The sequence below is a fragment of the Antedon bifida genome, chromosome 5, assembly GCF_963402885.1.
Source record: "Antedon bifida chromosome 5, ecAntBifi1.1, whole genome shotgun sequence".
NCBI classification, from domain to species: Eukaryota; Metazoa; Echinodermata; class Crinoidea; order Comatulida; family Antedonidae; genus Antedon; species Antedon bifida.
Window position 1 is genome coordinate 12,520,750 of NC_136230.1, and position 18,552 is coordinate 12,539,301.

The following is an 18,552-nucleotide window of genomic DNA, read 5'->3' on the forward strand; positions in this document are numbered from 1 at the left end:
AAATATTCACCAGCTGCACGGCGGCGGTATGGTGAGTGAGCGGAGTCAACAAGCCAATTAGTAAGCTTGTACTAGTAAATAGGCTGCTTGTTTTTTTTTTTTTTATCTTTTAGTTTAGTTTTTAATAAAAATAAAATTATGGTAAAAATATCTATAATTTTAATATATAAATTAAGTTACATTTTTCTTATAAATTTATAAAGATAAATTTATACATATTCTCTATTATCAATTGTTATTTAATACTTTAGGTTAATTCAAGATTATAATATGTTGTATTCCTTTGTTTGTAGGAATTCATGAATCAACAGCTTGCCGAATTGTAAGGCAAGTTTCACTGGCCTTACAGAGACATATGAATGAGTATGTGTTTTTCCCGATGGATGCAGCAAGCATTAGGGAAACAAAAATTAAATTTCACGACATATCTGGTTTCCCAAATGTCATTGGAGCGGTTGATGGCACTCATGTCCGGATACAAGCTCCAACAGTTGACGAATTTGTTTATGTTAACAGAAAAGGATATCATAGCCTGAACATCCAAGTCGTATGTGACGCAAACATGCGATTCACAAATTGTGTAGTGCGTTGGCCCGGTTCAACGCACGATTCCAGAATTTTTAGAGAGAGTGGTATTGGCGTAGCTTTTGAAAATGGTGAAATGCCAGAAGGATATTTGTTGGGGGATTCTGGGTATGCTTTACGGCCATTTCTGTTGACACCCTTTATAAATCCAATTACTCGGGAAGAACGAAGGTATAACAATGTACATTCCATAACAAGAAGTATTGTCGAGAGGACAATAGGTGCATGGAAAAGGCGGTTTCGGTGCATGCACGAAGAAAACCGTATGCAGCCTCACAGAACCTGCGCTGTGGTAGCAGCAACAATGGTCCTTCATAATATGGCTCGTAATTTGGGTTTACCAGAAATTGAAAATGAAGAGGATATTGATATAGGGGATGCAGGGCAGCGCAATGAACAAATTGAAGACAACAATGGACGTGCAATCAGGCAGATGGTTGCAAATGCAATTGCTAATTAAATTTGCAAAAAAATGTTTATACTGTATAAATGTTAAAGGTTTATTAGATTCAATTTTTAATTAAAATAATTGTGGCGCTGTCATAACAGCATCATCATTGTACATAATACAGGTATTAATATATTAAATACAGTGTATTTAAATTGTATATAAATTGTAATTTATATATAATATATTAAAGATTTGTAAATTATTTGTAAACACCCATAGAAATTTAATGAATTACTCATTAAATACAGTATTTATATATAAATTGTACTTTATATATAATATATTAGAGATTGTTAAATTATTTGTAAACACCAATAGAAATTTAATGAATTACTCATTATTAAATACAGTATTTAAATATAAATTGTAATTTATATATAATATATTAGAGATTGTTAATTATTTGTAAACACCAATAGAAATTTAATGAATTACTCATTAAATACAGTATTTATATATAAATTGTAATTTATATATAATATATTAGAGATTGTTAATTATTTGTAAACACCAATAGAAATTTAATGAATTACTCATTAAATACAGTATTTATATATAAATTGTAATTTATATATAATATATTAGAGATTGTTAATTATTTGTAAACACCAATAGAAATTTAATGAATTACTCATTAAATACAGTATTTATATATAAATTGTAATTTATATATAATATATTAGAGATTGTTAAATTATTTGTAAACACCCATAGAAATTTAATGAATTACTCATTAAATACAGTATTTATATATAAATTGTAATTTATATATAATATATTAGAGATTGTTAATTATTTGTAAACACCAATAGAAATTTAATGAATTACTCATTAAATACAGTATTTATATATAAATTGTAATTTATATATAATATATTAGAGATTGTTAAATTATTTGTAAACACCCATAGAAATTTAATGAATTACTCATTAAATACAGTATTTATATATAAATTGTAATTTATATATAATATATTAGAGATTGTTAATTATTTGTAAACACCAATAGAAATTTAATGAATTACTCATTAAATACAGTATTTATATATAAATTGTAATTTATATATAATATATTAGAGATTGTTAAATTATTTGTAAACACCCATAGAAATTTAATGAATTACTCATTAAATACAGTATTTATATATAAATTGTAATTTATATATAATATATTAGAGATTGTTAAATTATTTGTAAACACCCATAGAAATTTAATGAATTACTTACTAGCCCTATTAAAAAAAAATACACACCTGCTGCAGCTGATGATAGTGCTGACCGACTCCCAATTGAACTTTCCACTCCACTGGATAAACCAGCAAACAAACTGGAGTCTTCCCCACCGTATACATTGATAACCATTTCACTGCATTTCGGCATAACAAATTGTGGACCCCCTCCAGTAGGAGGATTTTTTTGACGATTCAGGTCTTTTTTGGCATCTGCCAATAAATTTTTCCATTTTTTTTTAATTTCGTCGACGGTTCGATTAACCTCACCATTTACGGCATTTACACTACTTAAAACCTCTTTCCATGCCTCAGCCTTTGAGTGCAACGAAACTCTTGACGAAAATTTTGAGTTCAAAATGTCTTTTTTGTATGAGAAAGCTTCTATAAGGCATATTTTTTCAGTTTCGGTGAACGTCGGCCTACGCTTGTTGTCCATCGTCGCGTTATTACTATACTACAACTAGGCCGCCTATTAATAACTCCCGAGTCGTTTGTCAGTAGTCAGACGATAAAACGAAGGGAAAATCCCCGCGCGATACCGTAACATAAAATAGTACAATCAAGAGTCTTTTCATTTTTTTAAAGCTTTAATAATTAATATATAATGCTGATCTCCCACAATGATTTATTCATCGAATTAACCAAATAGTGATATAAAGAAAAAAAAATTTAAACATCGGCGATCACTAGACTAGGCCTACTCTACTAAATACTGACCGCCTAGGCTAGTTAAGTTTAGTCTAGGCTAGGAAATGTAAACAAAGCTAGGCTATTTAATTTGGCCTGGCTACAGTTTAGGCCTCTTTATTACTGTAGTTAGTACTACTACTTAAAGAAGTTCAGTATACAAAGTTGTCTTGATTTAAAAATGATAGAATTAGTATTTCAGTGATTTAAAAAACATATATTCAATTCTTACTGTACTCAGGCTAGATAGTTTAAATTAATTATAAATAATATTCAAATAATAACAATGATTATTATTATAAAATTGTATATGTTATTTAAGCAGAATTGCTTTTATTTTAATTAAATAATGAAATATTCTGCATCCTAATATTTGTTTACAACAAACAAATACTGTATAAATTAAAATTGTTAACCTTAAATATAAAGGCCCCATGGAAACACTATATATAATAATACTGGTACTAAAATTCTTCAGCATGAATCTAAAACAAAATTACAATACCAATCAATTCATTTTCAATTCAACTTTATTTCAGACTGAACTGTCCATATGGAACAATACAAAAATTACAAATTCCAAAAAAAAGGAGTTAACCAATATTAAATAAACATCAACGACTAGGCCTACTATCTAATAATAATTTATAAGGGAGGGAGGAGGTAGGTAGTGGTGTATAAATTAAACTTGTTAGAAAAACATTAAAAAACAAGTTCAAGTAGAACACATTATTAATATTATGAATATTATTATTAATATTAGTTTAAACCAATTAACAATGTCAAGTAACATGCATACCTTAATTCTTTTATTTACTGCTTAGCTTTGCCATTCCATTAAATATATATCCATGTTTTGTAGTACTCTGTAGGCTAGGCCTAGTAGTGTAGTGTCAACATAGGCTGATGATGAATCTGTAATTACTTGCTACTATCTACTAGGCCCTACTACTACTAGGCCTACTACTACTAGTACTATAATATTATTACAGTACAATTTAGTACACAGCCATGCAGTAATATTATTTTGATTCTCAGTCAATGTTTGTTTCGTACAGCATTTTGGCAATATCATCGTTGTAAATTGCTGCAAAAAATTACACACAAAGTTCATGATGAAATAGTATAATCCAGATGTATGTAAAAAATCATACTACTAGCTGAGCCTTGCTTGGCCTTCAACAAAAGTGAAACAGGCCTAGTAGTATAATTCGTTGTTTTCCATCTTTATCTATTCTCTGACTGTTGAACTTGTTGAAGTAGGCCTCATACACATTTGTCTAAAAAGGAAAGCATATATTATTATAAATAATAATAAATATTATATAGTATAGGTATACTACTATCGTAAGTATATATAATATAATATAATGTGAAATATTATTAATTGGCCAGTCTATTATTATAGGTCTATATACTCTACAGGCTAGATAGTACATTTGCCGGCTACACATGCATAATAAATAAGTGGAATTTAATCTTGAATGAAAGGTTAGGCCTACACTAATAATTCATTAGGCCCGCCTAGCTAGGCCACGGGCTGTATTATATGCAGTACAGTACTACTAATAATACTACTAGCTAGGCCTAGATAGACTAGAGGAGCCTAGGCATAGAGTAAAGTAGTAGTAATAAACAATATAAAACTTACTAATTAGGCCTATATGTAATTAATATTCAGCCGTCAGTGGTATAAAAATGTGTTTCGATTTTGTTCTAATATTTCGTTTACACACACACCTCCTTATTAAAATCCACACGTGCAACGTACACGACGGTTGCGGGGTCTCATAAATATTCATAAATCATCCCTTTTTTGTAGTAAATGGCGTGTTGTTATTGGTTGTTAGAAAAGTCATTTAATGATTGATAGCACTTTCTCGCGCGAGTTTTACCCACGTGTTATTTTGTCTATAGCTTGAGGGCGTTTATCTATTTACGATAGCTTTTATTATTTTTGTACACACAAATAATGCCCTCAACGGTGGTAACTAAGGTTTTCTATCGGGCTTAGCTTAGACCGCGATATTGCAATCGACTTTGCTGAGAGGCTTAGCTAAGACTTTCGCGAGGGGTCTTAGGCTTAGATCTAAGCCTAAGACCAAGTCTTTATATTGCAATCCGCCCCAGGACTACTTTAGTTAAGTATAGTCAACAACATGAATTCCAGAAAAGTGAGTGACCTGCTACATAACCAACACTGAATGTATAGTTTTCTAAAGAATGCTACATTGCTACTCATTGAAATCATCAAGCCCAAAGACGTTCATTTTTGTCGCAAATACTGTAGGAGCAAATGCAAGCGTAAGCAACTGAAGAAAAGATATTTAGGCCTATCCTAGATGTCATAAGGAAGCCCATTAATTACAATTGTCACGGCTGCTCTCTTCAGAAAATAGCGAAACTACGAACCGCTCTTGCTATGGGCTTGCACATCACCGTGAGTTATCCTCGTTACGCACACCCTGTAACTAACATGAAATACATACCCGATTCTGTAGCTGTTAGTACACTCAGTGTGGAAGACTGTCGACAGTCTGCCAGAGACCTGTGTGACTGTATTAAGTACTTTTAATACACGATATCGCTGTCATTAGGTTCATATCTATAGACAATTTGTAACGTTATAATATGTATTCAATACAAAATCCACTCGGCAACCAGAATAGTATTAGTAGCAGGTTTATCGTATTGCCATGCATGGTGGATAGGTGTTTTCCGCCGCTTTTAGGTCTAGGCTACTACTAGCCTAGGCCTAGGCTAGTCAATTATTGTTATTGATTATACGAATTACGTAATTAGTTTAGTAGCTCATCTACCTTTTTAGCAGGGCATAATGAATATCGTAGCTAGGCTAGGCCTACTAGCGTCAAATCAACCAATTATTTGGGTGGTACACGAGTTTAGGGAGTTAAGTACGAGTTGGCATGTACGAGTCGACCAGGGGGTGAATCGACAGGGTACACCTACTAGAGCATAGGCTATAGTCCTGCGAGAATGGGGAATCTGGCCCAGATAGGCATAGGCCTACATTGGGTATGCCCAAAAAAAGCTATCCTATCATATCCTATGAGCATAAAAAGGCCTCGTAGAGCCAGAGGTGTTAGCCTACTATGGATCACTATTATTTAGGCCTAGCTAGCCTAGGCCTAGAGTTAATTTTAAATTAAGTAGGTAGGCCTAGGCCCCAGTAATTTCGGTCGCGTTTTCGGCCTATTTTTCAGGAAATGTGAGAGGTGAGGTGGGTTAGCCCAGCTAGGCTAACCTAACCTGTAAGTAGTATTCTAGCCCATCCATGATGGGTACGGGTTGGCATTTGTACGGGTTGACCCGTATCTGTATTCTAGCTAGGGTGCTGGTCAACCCGTACCCATGCCAACCCAACTTGGTTAACTCGTACCCAAATCATTGGTCAACTCGTACCCAAATCATTGGTTAACTCGTACCCAAATCATTGGTCAACTCGTACCCACTTGGGCTAACCCGTACCCAAACCAATTCGTATGTAATATAAATATACTTTTAATAGCATTCGGCATTAAACATAGGTACGGGCCAGCCCATGATTAGTACGAGCCAGCCCATGATGGGTACGAGTGAGCATAAGTGTTGGGTACGAGTAAACCAAAATTTGGGTACGGGTTGACCTGTACCCTTCTAGCTAATCGTACTAGGCCTCGAGTAGGTCTACGCTAAAGTCCGGCTACAATAATGGTCTATTCTGTTTATAGCTTTATTGATAGCTGGGTTCAAATCTGGATTGGGACGGCTTTTCCTCATTCTAAAACAGATTTATGGAAGGCAATCGCCGCCAAAAATACAAAAGTAAAACAAACAACGTACTTTCACGATTTCCTTATCATAATAAAATAATATATGAATTTAACTGTAATATTGTATACATAGTAATTGCCATTGCATATATTATTATTATATATTATACGGTTAGGCTTTATTTGCTCTTATGCTTATTTCCTCCAACGTACAGAGTACGTAGGGCTTCCAATTTGCTTTTATACCTGTTAATTTAAAAATCGTTTATGCCTATTGTTGCATAACGTTCAAATTTAGACTGTAAATACTGGGATGATCACCCTAAATTTTCTTTTTCAATTAACAATTTTATATTTCACAGCTAGAAAAAAGCATACAGAGTTTTTTTTTATTCATAACTGTTGAATTGCATCCCAATACATGGTACCTATTGGTATTATATCTATAAATATAAAGTACTCTCTTATAAATAGATATCCAAACTACTCCAACTACCTAATCTAATAATAGTACTATTAGCATACTACTGTACACTTTGTAGACAAGAAATAAGTTGTATACACCTAGAGGACTTATGGTAGTACAGTCGATCGCCCTCTCACTGGCCCGGTCAACATAATCTACGCCTAGATTATTACAGTAATTAAAATACATATTTACAGAGATTTTTTTTTTTTGCAGAAAAGTTATGTGTAGAGAAAGCAGTACTCGTATTAAAAACTAAGCAGGTTGTACTCTTGCACGCAAACTGGCAGGATATTTTAAATATTTTTTATTGTTGAAATGATGGAATCCTAACTTCATTTTCCACGAATTGGAGACAAAGACATATTACGATCCTTTTATTTAAATTTATTTGGATAGACCTCCATGTAAATTCATTAAAGGCTATATGATTGTTTTATATTTTAATATGTGATAGTAGAAAATCATTGTGCATAATGAGGACTAAGAATCTAATATTTACTTGCATTCTCATCTTTTTAAAATTGTATTTATAATGCTGGTAATGAGTTTACTATTGAAAAAGTCATGTTTCCACTTATCTCAAATTGTGGCACACCTCTAACCTTGTTAGAACTGACTGTGTTCTACATTATTCTGCTATATAATAGTGCTTCCACCATACTTCAACCTGGTAATTGAATAAATTTCACCGGGGTAAAATTTAAACTAATTATCATCCTTTAACATAAAGTATCCTCCTGAAACATGTATTTGTACTGTACTTCATCTAATATCCATTACTTAATACTAATTTGGGTGATTTATGTCTAACTTCAGGAATGATCTGAGGCTAGAAAAACGAATTTCTGTACATATAATTTATATAAAAAATAAACCAATGTTTTCCTAATAACTTAACCCCTAGGTTGATAACTAACAAAGAAATTATTGAAATTGTGTTCTTACAATATAGGTGTACTGTATCTACATATGCATACTGCGTTGAAAAGAAGAATGTTTTATAGTTATTATAGGTTATTTCCAAATATTAAAGGTCTGATATCTAACAGAAACTAAATGTTACCAAACTATGTTTTTGAAAATCTTTATGATATAATAATTATAATAATATGAACATAATATTAAATTATATTGACTATTTTTGATAATCATCATGTCCTTATAAATTCATTTATATTTATTTTGTGGTAATATAGTTCATATATTATGTATTAAATAAATTGGTAAGGCCCTATACTGTTTATATTTAAGGAAAGTTTATAATACACTATTATTTTATGCCTACCAATATTAGTATTAATTGTTTATGTAACTATTTTGTCTAATTGCATTGAATTTTTGTATAGGCCAATGGCATTAATGTTTTTCTCAAAGTAAATTAGCCTAATAATGCCATATTTAGACACATAATTCATTGATTTCTGATATTCTGTACTTGTGTATGCATTACTAAAATAGTAGTTATTTTATTACTTTTATAATGTATGTATAAACATTTATTCATTTTTTTTTTACATTTTTAAATTTAAAAATTATTAAAATACCTATCTACCTTTCTGTTATTGTTACTATTATAATATTTTTTTAGGCAGATTGATTTCAATAAAAAAAATTTAAAACAATTAATTTGACTTATACTGTACTATGTTAGTTCAGGAGATGAAGTGTGTGTGGGCAGAATCTGGTGTGTTGGGTGTTGGTGATGTGAGGTGTATTTTTGTCACTTTAAGACCTAAATTAGATGTTTTCTGAAGAAAAGAAGTAAGCGGATAGGCTTTCAAACAACTTCAAGAAGATTCACACAGAAATAATTACTTCCCAATAAAATAGTATGTAACAGTTTATATTACAATACGTTGAATAAACTCGAGCGGAAAAATAACACACATAAAAAAACATTCATTTTCTTGTCGAAAAGCGCCCTCTCTAGTTTTCTATTAATTTATTAATAATTATTATTAATTAATGAGTAATATAAACATATTTTTAACATTTAATGCTTGAAGCTGATTCTACTCATAACAAAGTTTCATACCTCCAAATTTCATGAACGTATTCAAAGCACTTCAATAAATATCACATTGAACATTAAAAATTAGGGTTATGACAGAATTTTGCTTAAAAACATATACAAAAAACATCGATAAAAAATACTTTTCGAATTTAAAAACATTTGAAACTTTTTTAATATGTTCAATATAGGTTGCTCTATTCACAGAAACAAAATTTTATTCATAAACGTTTTTTTTTCGTTGTTTTTTCAAAATCGTTATTAGGTTTAAAAAATGCGTTGGAGTTGTATGATCTTTCATAAGTGTACATTTTGTAAAAACGTAAATTTAAAAAATCAGTGATATGGCTCGATATTTATTTATTTTTTGCAATATGGATGGAGCAACCTATATTGAACATTTCTACCAAGTATCAAATGTTTTTGAATACGAAAAATATTTTTTATCGATGTTTTTTGTATATGTTTTTAAGCAAAATTCTATCATAACCCTAATTTTTAATGTTCAATGTGATATTTATTGAAGTGCTTTGAATACGTTGATGAAATTTGGAGGTATGAAACTTTGTTAGGAGTAGAATCAGCTTCAAGCATTAAATTTTAAAAATATGTTTATATTACTCATTAATTAATAATAATTATTAATAAATTAATAGAAAACTAGAGAGGGCGCCTTTCGACAAGAAAATGAATGTTTTTTTGTGTGTTATTTTTCCGCTCGAGTTTATTCAATGTACTGTAATATACACTGTTACATACTATTTTATTTGGAAGTAATTATTTATGTGTGAATCTTCTTGAAGTTGTTTGAAAGCCTATCCTCTTACTTCTTTTCTTCAGAAAACATCTAATTTAGGACTTAAAGTGACAAAAATACACCTCACATCACCAACCTCCAACACACCAGATTCTGCCCACACACACTTCATCTTCTGAACTAACATAGTACAGTATAAGTCAAATTAATTGTTTTAAATTTTTTTTATTGAAATCAATCTGCCTCAAAAAATATTATAATAGTAACAATAACAGAAAGGTAGATAGGTATTTTAATAATTTTTAAATTAAAAAATGTAAAAAAAAAATGAATAAATGTTTATACATACATTATAAAAGTAATAAAATAACTACTATTTTAGTAATGCATACACAAGTACAGAATATCAGAAATCAATGAATTATGTGTCTAAATATGGCATTATTAGGCTAATTTGCTTTGAGAAAAACATTAATGCCATTGGCCTATACAAAAATTCAATGCAATTAGACAAAATAGTTACATAAACAATTAATACTAATATTGGTAGGCATAAAATAATAGTGTATTATAAACTTTCCTTAAATATAAACAGTATAGGGCCTTACCAATTTATTTAATAACAATATATGAACTATATTACCACAAAATAAATATAAATGAATTTATAAGGACATGATGATTATCAAAAATAGTCAATATAATTTAATATTATGTTCATATTATTATAATTATTATATCATAAAGATTTTCAAAAACATAGTTTGGTAACATTTAGTTTCTGTTAGATATCAGACCTTTAATATTTGGAAATAACCTATAATAACTATAAAACATTCTTCTTTTCAACGCAGTATGCATATGTAGATACAGTACACCTATATTGTAAGAACACAATTTCAATAATTTCTTTGTTAGTTATCAACCTAGGGGTTAAGTTATTAGGAAAACATTGGTTTATTTTTTATATAAATTATATGTACAGAAATTCGTTTTTCTAGCCTCAGATCATTCCTGAAGTTAGACATAAATCACCCAAATTAGTATTAAGTAATGGATATTAGATAAAGTACAGTACAAATACATGTTTCAGGAGGATACTTTATGTTAAAGGATGATAATTAGTTTAAATTTTACCCCGGTGAAATTTATTCAATTACCAGGTTGAAGTATGGTGGAAGCACTATTATATAGCAGAATAATGTAGAACACAGTCAGTTCTAACAAGGTTAGAGGTGTGCCACAATTTGAGATAAGTGGAAACATGACTTTTTCAATAGTAAACTCATTACCAGCATTATAAATACAATTTTAAAAAGATGAGAATGCAAGTAAATATTAGATTCATAGTCCTCATTATGCACAATGATTATCTACTATCACATATTAAAATATAAAACAATCATATAGCCTTTAAAGAATTTACATGGAGGTCTATCCAAATAAATTTAAATAAAAGGGTCGTAATATGTCTTTGTCACTCTCCAGCTCGTGGAAAATGAAGTTAGGATTCCATCATTTCAACAACAAAAAATATTCAAAATATCCTGCCAGTTTGCGTACAAGAATATAACCTGCTTAGTTTTTAATACGAGTACTGCTTTCTATACACATAACTTTGATTTCTGCAAAAAAAAAAAATCTCTGTAATAATTACTTTAATTACTGTAATAATCTAGGCGTAGATTATGTTGACCGGGCCAGTGACAGGACGATCGACTGTACTACCATAAGTCCTCTAGGTGGATACAATTTATTTCTTGTCTACAAAGTGTACAGTAGTATGCTAATTAGGTAGTTGGAGTAGTTTGGAGAGATACATCTATTTATAAGAGAGTACTGTATATATCAAACTATCTGTGTTGGCCACCTTTGTATTTTTAGATATAATACCAATAGGTACCATGTATTGGGATGCAATTTAACAGTTATGAATACAAAATCTCTATATGATACTTTAGTGCATTTTTCAGCTGTGAAATATAAAATTGTTAATTGAAAAAGAAAATTTAGGGTGATCATCCCAGTATTTACAGTCTAAATTTGATACAACAATAGGCATAAACGATTTTTAAATTAACATGTATAAAAGCAAATTGAAAGCCCTACGTACTCTGTATTTGGAGGAAATAAGCATAAGAGCAAATAAAGTCTTGACCACAGGGTGTAATTCACTATTTTAAATCAGTAGTATGACTGTACTTATGTGTTGGACCATACTGTAATGTGGTCCAGGTTGACGGGCCAGGAATGATGGTAGTACCAGTATACCGTGTACTGTAGTTTAGCCTCAAGAAAATACCATGTAGTAGTTGGAGTAGTTTGGAGAAATACAGTAGAGATTTACGAGACTTGGTGTGTGATGATTCAGTATGATAATTTGTGCTGTGAAAGACAAAATTGTTGAATTGTGAAGAAAATATTGTAAAATATAACAAGGAAATTATAGTTTTATACTATAGTATAATTAAGGGGTAACCGTATAATATATAATAATAATAATAAATGCAATGGCAATTACTAATATTATGTATACAATATTACAGTTAAATTCATATACTATTTTATTATGATAAGGAAATCTGTTTTAGAATGACAAAAAGCCGTCCCAACCCAGATTTGAACCAAGCTATCAATAAAGCTATAAACAGAATACCATTATTGTAGCCGGACTTGGTAGCGTAGACCTACTCTACTAGGCCTAGTAAGATTAGCTAGAAGGATACAGGTCAACCCGTACCCATGCCAACTCGTACCCAACATTTTGGCTCACTCATACCCTCATGGGCTGGCTCGTACTCATCATGGGCTGGCCCGTACCTATGTTTAATGCTATTAAAAGTATATTTATATTCATTAAAAAGATTCATTCGGTTGGTATTCCAAATAAAATATAATAGTTAATTATATCTCAACCGTAACAGTAATAGTAATGGTAAATAAAATAATCGTTATTTACTAATATTACTATTACGGTTGAGATATAATTAACTATTATATTTTATATTTATATTACATACGGGTTGGTTTAGGTATGGGTTAGCCCAGGGTACGAGTTGACCAATTATTTGGGTTCGAGTTAGCTAAGTTGGATGGCATGGGTACGGGTTTACCAGCACCCTAGCTAGAAGAATACGGATACGGGTCAACCCGTACCAATTCCAACCCGGGCGTACCCATCATGGATGGGCTAGAATACTACTTACAGGTTAGGTTAGCCTAGCTGGGCTAACCCACCTCACCTCTCACATTTCCTGAAAAATAGGCCGAAAACGCGACCGAAATTACTACTGGAGCCCTAGAGGCCTACTTAATATAAAATGAACTCTAGGCTAGGCCTAGGCCTAGCTAGTAGTAGTAGTAGTGATGCGTAGTAGGCTAACACCGCTGGCTCTACGAGACCTTTTAATGCTCATATGATGGCTTTTTTTTGGGCGTACCCAATGCGATGGGGCGACTTTGTATTGGGCGACTTTGTATGGGGCGACTTTGCGATGGGGCGACTTGACTGGATTCCTGTAGGCTATGCCTTCTAGGCCAGATTTCCCATTCCTGCAGACCTATAGCCAATGTTCTTCTAGTAAGGCTAGTGGTTGTACCCTGGTCGACTCGTACCATGCCAACTCATACTTAACTTGAGTGTAGTAGGCCTAGGCCTAGCCTCTACGATATTGAGTATGCCCTGCTAAAAAGGTAGATGAGCTACTAAACTAATTACGTAATTCGTATAATCAATAACAATAACTGACTAGAAGGCCAAAAAGCAGAGGAAAACGCCTATCCATTCTTGCATGGCAATACGGTAAACCTGCTACTATTCTGGTTGCCGAGTGGATTTTATATTGAATACATTATTATAACGTTACAAATTGTCTCTAGATAGGAACCTAATGACAGCGATATCGTGTATTAAAAGTACTTAATACAGTCAGACAGGTCTCTGGCAGACTGTCGACAGTCTTCCACACTGAGTGTACTAACAGCTATAGAATCGGGTGATCATTCTCAGACCGAAGTCCCCTTCTTTTACAACTATAGGGTCTAATAACAAATTGAAGGTACTCTGACGCTAGGTTAGCGAGACAAATATGAACATGAAAAGTGCCTTAAATTGAATTCTACAATGTAAAAGAAGCCAATGAAGTTCGAAACACTTAATGACATCTCACATAATTAGCCTTTCGGCCAGGTTGTGTAATATTTGCAGTTTTTTTAACAAAGATACCAACAAATAGCGTGTTACATTAGTTCAGTCTATAAAGGGACCAGTGGCATCATTGCACGTCGTAAACTGTCTAATTCTGCATAGACCTCTCGCTCACCCTCTAGTAAGTTTGGACGATGGATCTCGGGATGTTAAATAATAACTCGGTTAAACACATTGGGTACCATAATTATTGCAATGCTTGTTATTCGTTAAAATAAACCTAATCTTTTTATCAGTGTCTTAATTAAACTAAATAAGATGAGGAATATAACATTTTAACATGTTTATTATTCGGGGCGTGGTGGCGGCGTTCATTCGAGGGAGGCGTTTGTTGGTAACATTTCATAATTAATAAATTCCTCTAGATATGAACAAACCAAGCAAAGAATTTTAAGATTAAGACTGATTTATGGTGGCCCGTGTTGAATCCACAAATGTGAACATTTGTGGTTGTTTTCACATTTGTGGGCGTTTTCACATTAATTGTAGGTCTTGGTTTTGTGTTGTTTTGTTTATGTCCTTTATTACTGTATATTAATTTCATTGATATGTATGCTTTTGCTATTTTAGTGTTAGTCTTTGAAGTAAATGTATTTGTTAGAATGGGGCAAACCTTCAACTAGTGAAAGCTATTTTGTTTGCTCCAATTTGCTTTTCCTATTCGTGACTAAAGAGAACGTAAAAAATACAACACCGTATTTAATATAATCAAGAAGTGATAAATAAATAAACAATTCCATCAACATGCTTGGTAAATTGTAGATATAGCAGTCAATGAATTCTTCTACAAATATAACTGTGTTTGTGTTATAATACAATATTGCGTTGATACATATTATGTGGCGGGGCGTTTATTAGAGGGTGGAGGTTGAATATCTTAAAGATAGATTATAGGGAAGAGGGCGTTTATTCAAATAAATGCGGTAGGCCTAATTGGATACTAATCAATACATTATTTAGTTTAATTCAAACACCAAATAATGACAATCATCATCTTTTGTGTAGACAGAACTTCAAACTTCACGCTGGTCGTGAAAAAAGCGAAATACGTATGTCGCCGCCAACGGCAAACAATCGAGGAGAGCAAAATTTCGGAAGTCGCAAAGTGATTACATCAACCCGGAAGTCACTTTTATACCGCGGACGGTAGAAAAGCTACCGATAAAATAAGACATTTTGTTTAAAACCCTTTATAATAGAGTATCTTCCTAAGAAATATGGAACAATGTCGTAATAGTATATTATAGTATAGTATATAGTATATTACGATAATATTATTATTACATCTGAGATAAATAAGGTATGTATCTATAAGGCGAAGACCTTTACAAAAGTGTTTCCATTGTGCTCGCCTATGTCAGAATTTAGCATAATTTTTTGTATATAGTCACGCTGACATTGACCTCATGAAGCACATTTAGCTCGTAGTAACATGCACGTGCACATATAGCGCATCGCGGTGGTAAGCCGAGTCGCAAAAACATTAGTGAAACGCGCAACATTGCAGTAGTAATTATCAATTCATATATGCAGACCAATTTTAAAAGCTTATGCATGGAAATAGTGTAGTTTTCTCATCATAAAGCATAATTAACAATACATTTTAGTTACAACTTATCCTTACATACATAAACTGCATTAACAAACTTGGTTCTTAATTGATATGACAATCCTTAATGCAGCTTAAAAGAAGCTATACTGGGATTGTGTGCAGAGTAGAATCTGACAAACGGCATGCTTCGATAACTGCTGTAAAATCAACAAGGGCTAAATTTGAACCAGAACACTTGGGTAACCCCATATTCATAACGAAGGATGTCCTGGATTATTTATCACCCTGTTTATAAATCAGATGTAATTAGAATTCTATGGACCTCAACACCATTCCTATTCTAGCTAAATTTCATTCATACTCATTGGGAATAGGCTGGTTTATTTAATAATCAAATTTCTAACATTGTATCACATTAAAACCTTTTTCATTAGTTTATTTATCACAAAATGTAATAATATCATTGTGTTTTGGTCTGGTTGTACAATGTTTTTAGTCGCGTGGACGCGACTCTATAGTTCACTATGTCGGTCGGTTGGTCTGTCTGTCTGTCTGTCGGTCTGTCGGTCCGGTATCACTATGCGTTTTATCGCTTTCTGACCTTATCTTGATATCAGTTTAATCTAGCTAAGTCAATTTTTCACAGAATATTCCTTATGGCCAGGAATCGATGTGGTTATGTTTTCACGGTGCGCAATAAAAAATTACGCGGTCTACGCACGATTTAACGAAATCACGTTTGTAATCATATCTTCACAACTATGAATCACAATTAAATAAAATTTGGTTCTCATAATTTTCAGGGCATGAATCATCATATGGCAATACAATATTACGTGCGTAGCGCATGTAACGCATGTGTACGCGCGCTTAAAATTTTCAAAATTTATTTTCGATGAAATAAGAGTACGTTTCAGGCAATTTTAAGCGTTTACAAAATTGCCTTGAGTGCGCAGGTTTTTGCGCGCGCACTGCGCGTTAAATGTTATTGCGAACTCTTTTTGTCCGATTTCTGTTTTCTTGACTTACTTTTCAACTCGAAATTACGTTATACGAGCACGTCAAAAGTGACAGGCTACGCACGTGTAAATTAAAAAAATATAAATGTTTTTAAACATTTCAACATTTTTAAACATGTTCAGTAATTTCGGTCAGTATAGTTCACTATGTCGGTCGGTCGGTCTGTCGGTCTGTCTGTCGGTCTGTCGGTCGGTCTGTCTGTCGGTCCGGTATCACTATGCATTGTAGCACGCGACTTAATGGCTGTTGGCCTTGTTTAAATGGAGGTTACCTGGTTTTCTCTCGCGATGTATTTTTATGAGCTGCGTTAAATTTGATAGAAAACAAACTTCCTAGCTACTGTAATTTTTGCTACTTGAAAATTGGGCCAGATTCAATTTTCCTGTAAAAATGATATAATTCATGAAAAAAAGGCCATTATAAATGTAAATATTACAGCACAATACAATGCAAAAACAGAAAACTGAAAAAGCCACGACATATCATTCTCTAACATTCAGTGCCCTAAAGGCATATGGTAACAATGATTCGGAATCTATTACGAGAGGTGATGGACCTTTTCTTTGAACGTCAAAATAGTGCATTGGATAGGTTGGGTCCTCAGTAAAGTCTCTTATAAAAATGAATCAAATTAAGATCTGCTCAATTAAGTATTATAGTCCTATACGTGATGCATAACTATAACAATACGTTCCAGCTAATTCCTACATGTGTTTCCGATAAACTATAAAACAATGAATAATAAATGAGAATACTTTCAATGACAGATTTATAAAAAAAAGACGTAAGCCTAATTTGAGGGTTAACTCGAAAAGATTTAAGTCTACGCAAAAGTAAAGCCTATTTGATACTCTCACAGTAATGGGGTCGTACCATTTAAGATCACTGGTGATTTATTTGCAATCTCAACTTCAAAGTGGGTACCGTACCGTATTTCATTTTTAGGTGATTTTCCTTTTTTTTTGTGGGTTACTGTATGGGTTGAAAATACTTTATGGGTTGAAAAAGGTAGTAAAATGTTAGTTTATTAGTATATAGAGTAATGCAAACCATAATAGTAGGCAATACAGACAATACCACAGTACGCGTGTGATGAAGTGGAACTAATTCGTCTTAAAAATACTAGTTTAAAAATATCATAATTAAACTCAACCTTTTAAATATCTGATAATTAGAGCTGTGCGCGCGCAAATTAACAATTTAAATGAATATTTATTTACTAAAGCTAACATTATGTTTTCTATTCGAGAAACATTGTTGTTATGGGAACACACTAAGTGGTTGGTGTAACTTCACACTAACGATATATTGAAACATTATGTCAATTAGTCTCCTTTACACAGACCTTTGTCATATGCGATGATTTGAAATTCAGATAGTTTTAGTATTGATATTTTGTTACTGAGGTATAGTAGTATGCTACATGCAAAGTGGATTGTTGAACATTTTAATTTATTGATGATAAAAAGATATTATTATTATTGTAACCGAATTAGTCATGACATACGATGAATTTAAATCAGTTTTTGCATATATGTTATGAGGTATAGTAGTATTATATTATTATTGTAACCGAATTAACATTTTTAAAGTTTTATAGAATACAAATACTGGTTCGTAATGTCCGACACTCCACACTAAACATGGCCATGCATTTAATACTAAATATTGTATTAATTGACATGTCACAATGTTATAATGTACTTGGTATCGAAACTGTACTAAATGACCAAAAGGTGACATACACTTTTGTCAAATCTTATCCTATTTTGTATCGTTGGATAGATTTGAACTATGAAATTATTTTA

The 18,552-nt window shown here is 32.0% G+C and overlaps 2 protein-coding genes across 2 annotated transcripts in view; both read right to left on the reverse strand.

The window, feature by feature from the left end:
- Positions 1-18,552, reverse strand: part of LOC144842676 (uncharacterized) — a 158,255-nt gene that overhangs the window by 66,978 nt on the left and 72,725 nt on the right. The window lies entirely within an intron of this gene.
- On the reverse strand, positions 1,062-2,704 carry LOC144843340 (nuclear apoptosis-inducing factor 1-like). The gene is made up of 2 exons (XM_078700134.1): positions 2,290-2,704; positions 1,062-1,066 (listed from the first exon to the last, which is right to left on the reverse strand). Exons 1-2 carry the CDS (start codon positions 2,702-2,704, stop codon positions 1,062-1,064), a joined length of 420 nt encoding a protein of 139 aa, XP_078556260.1.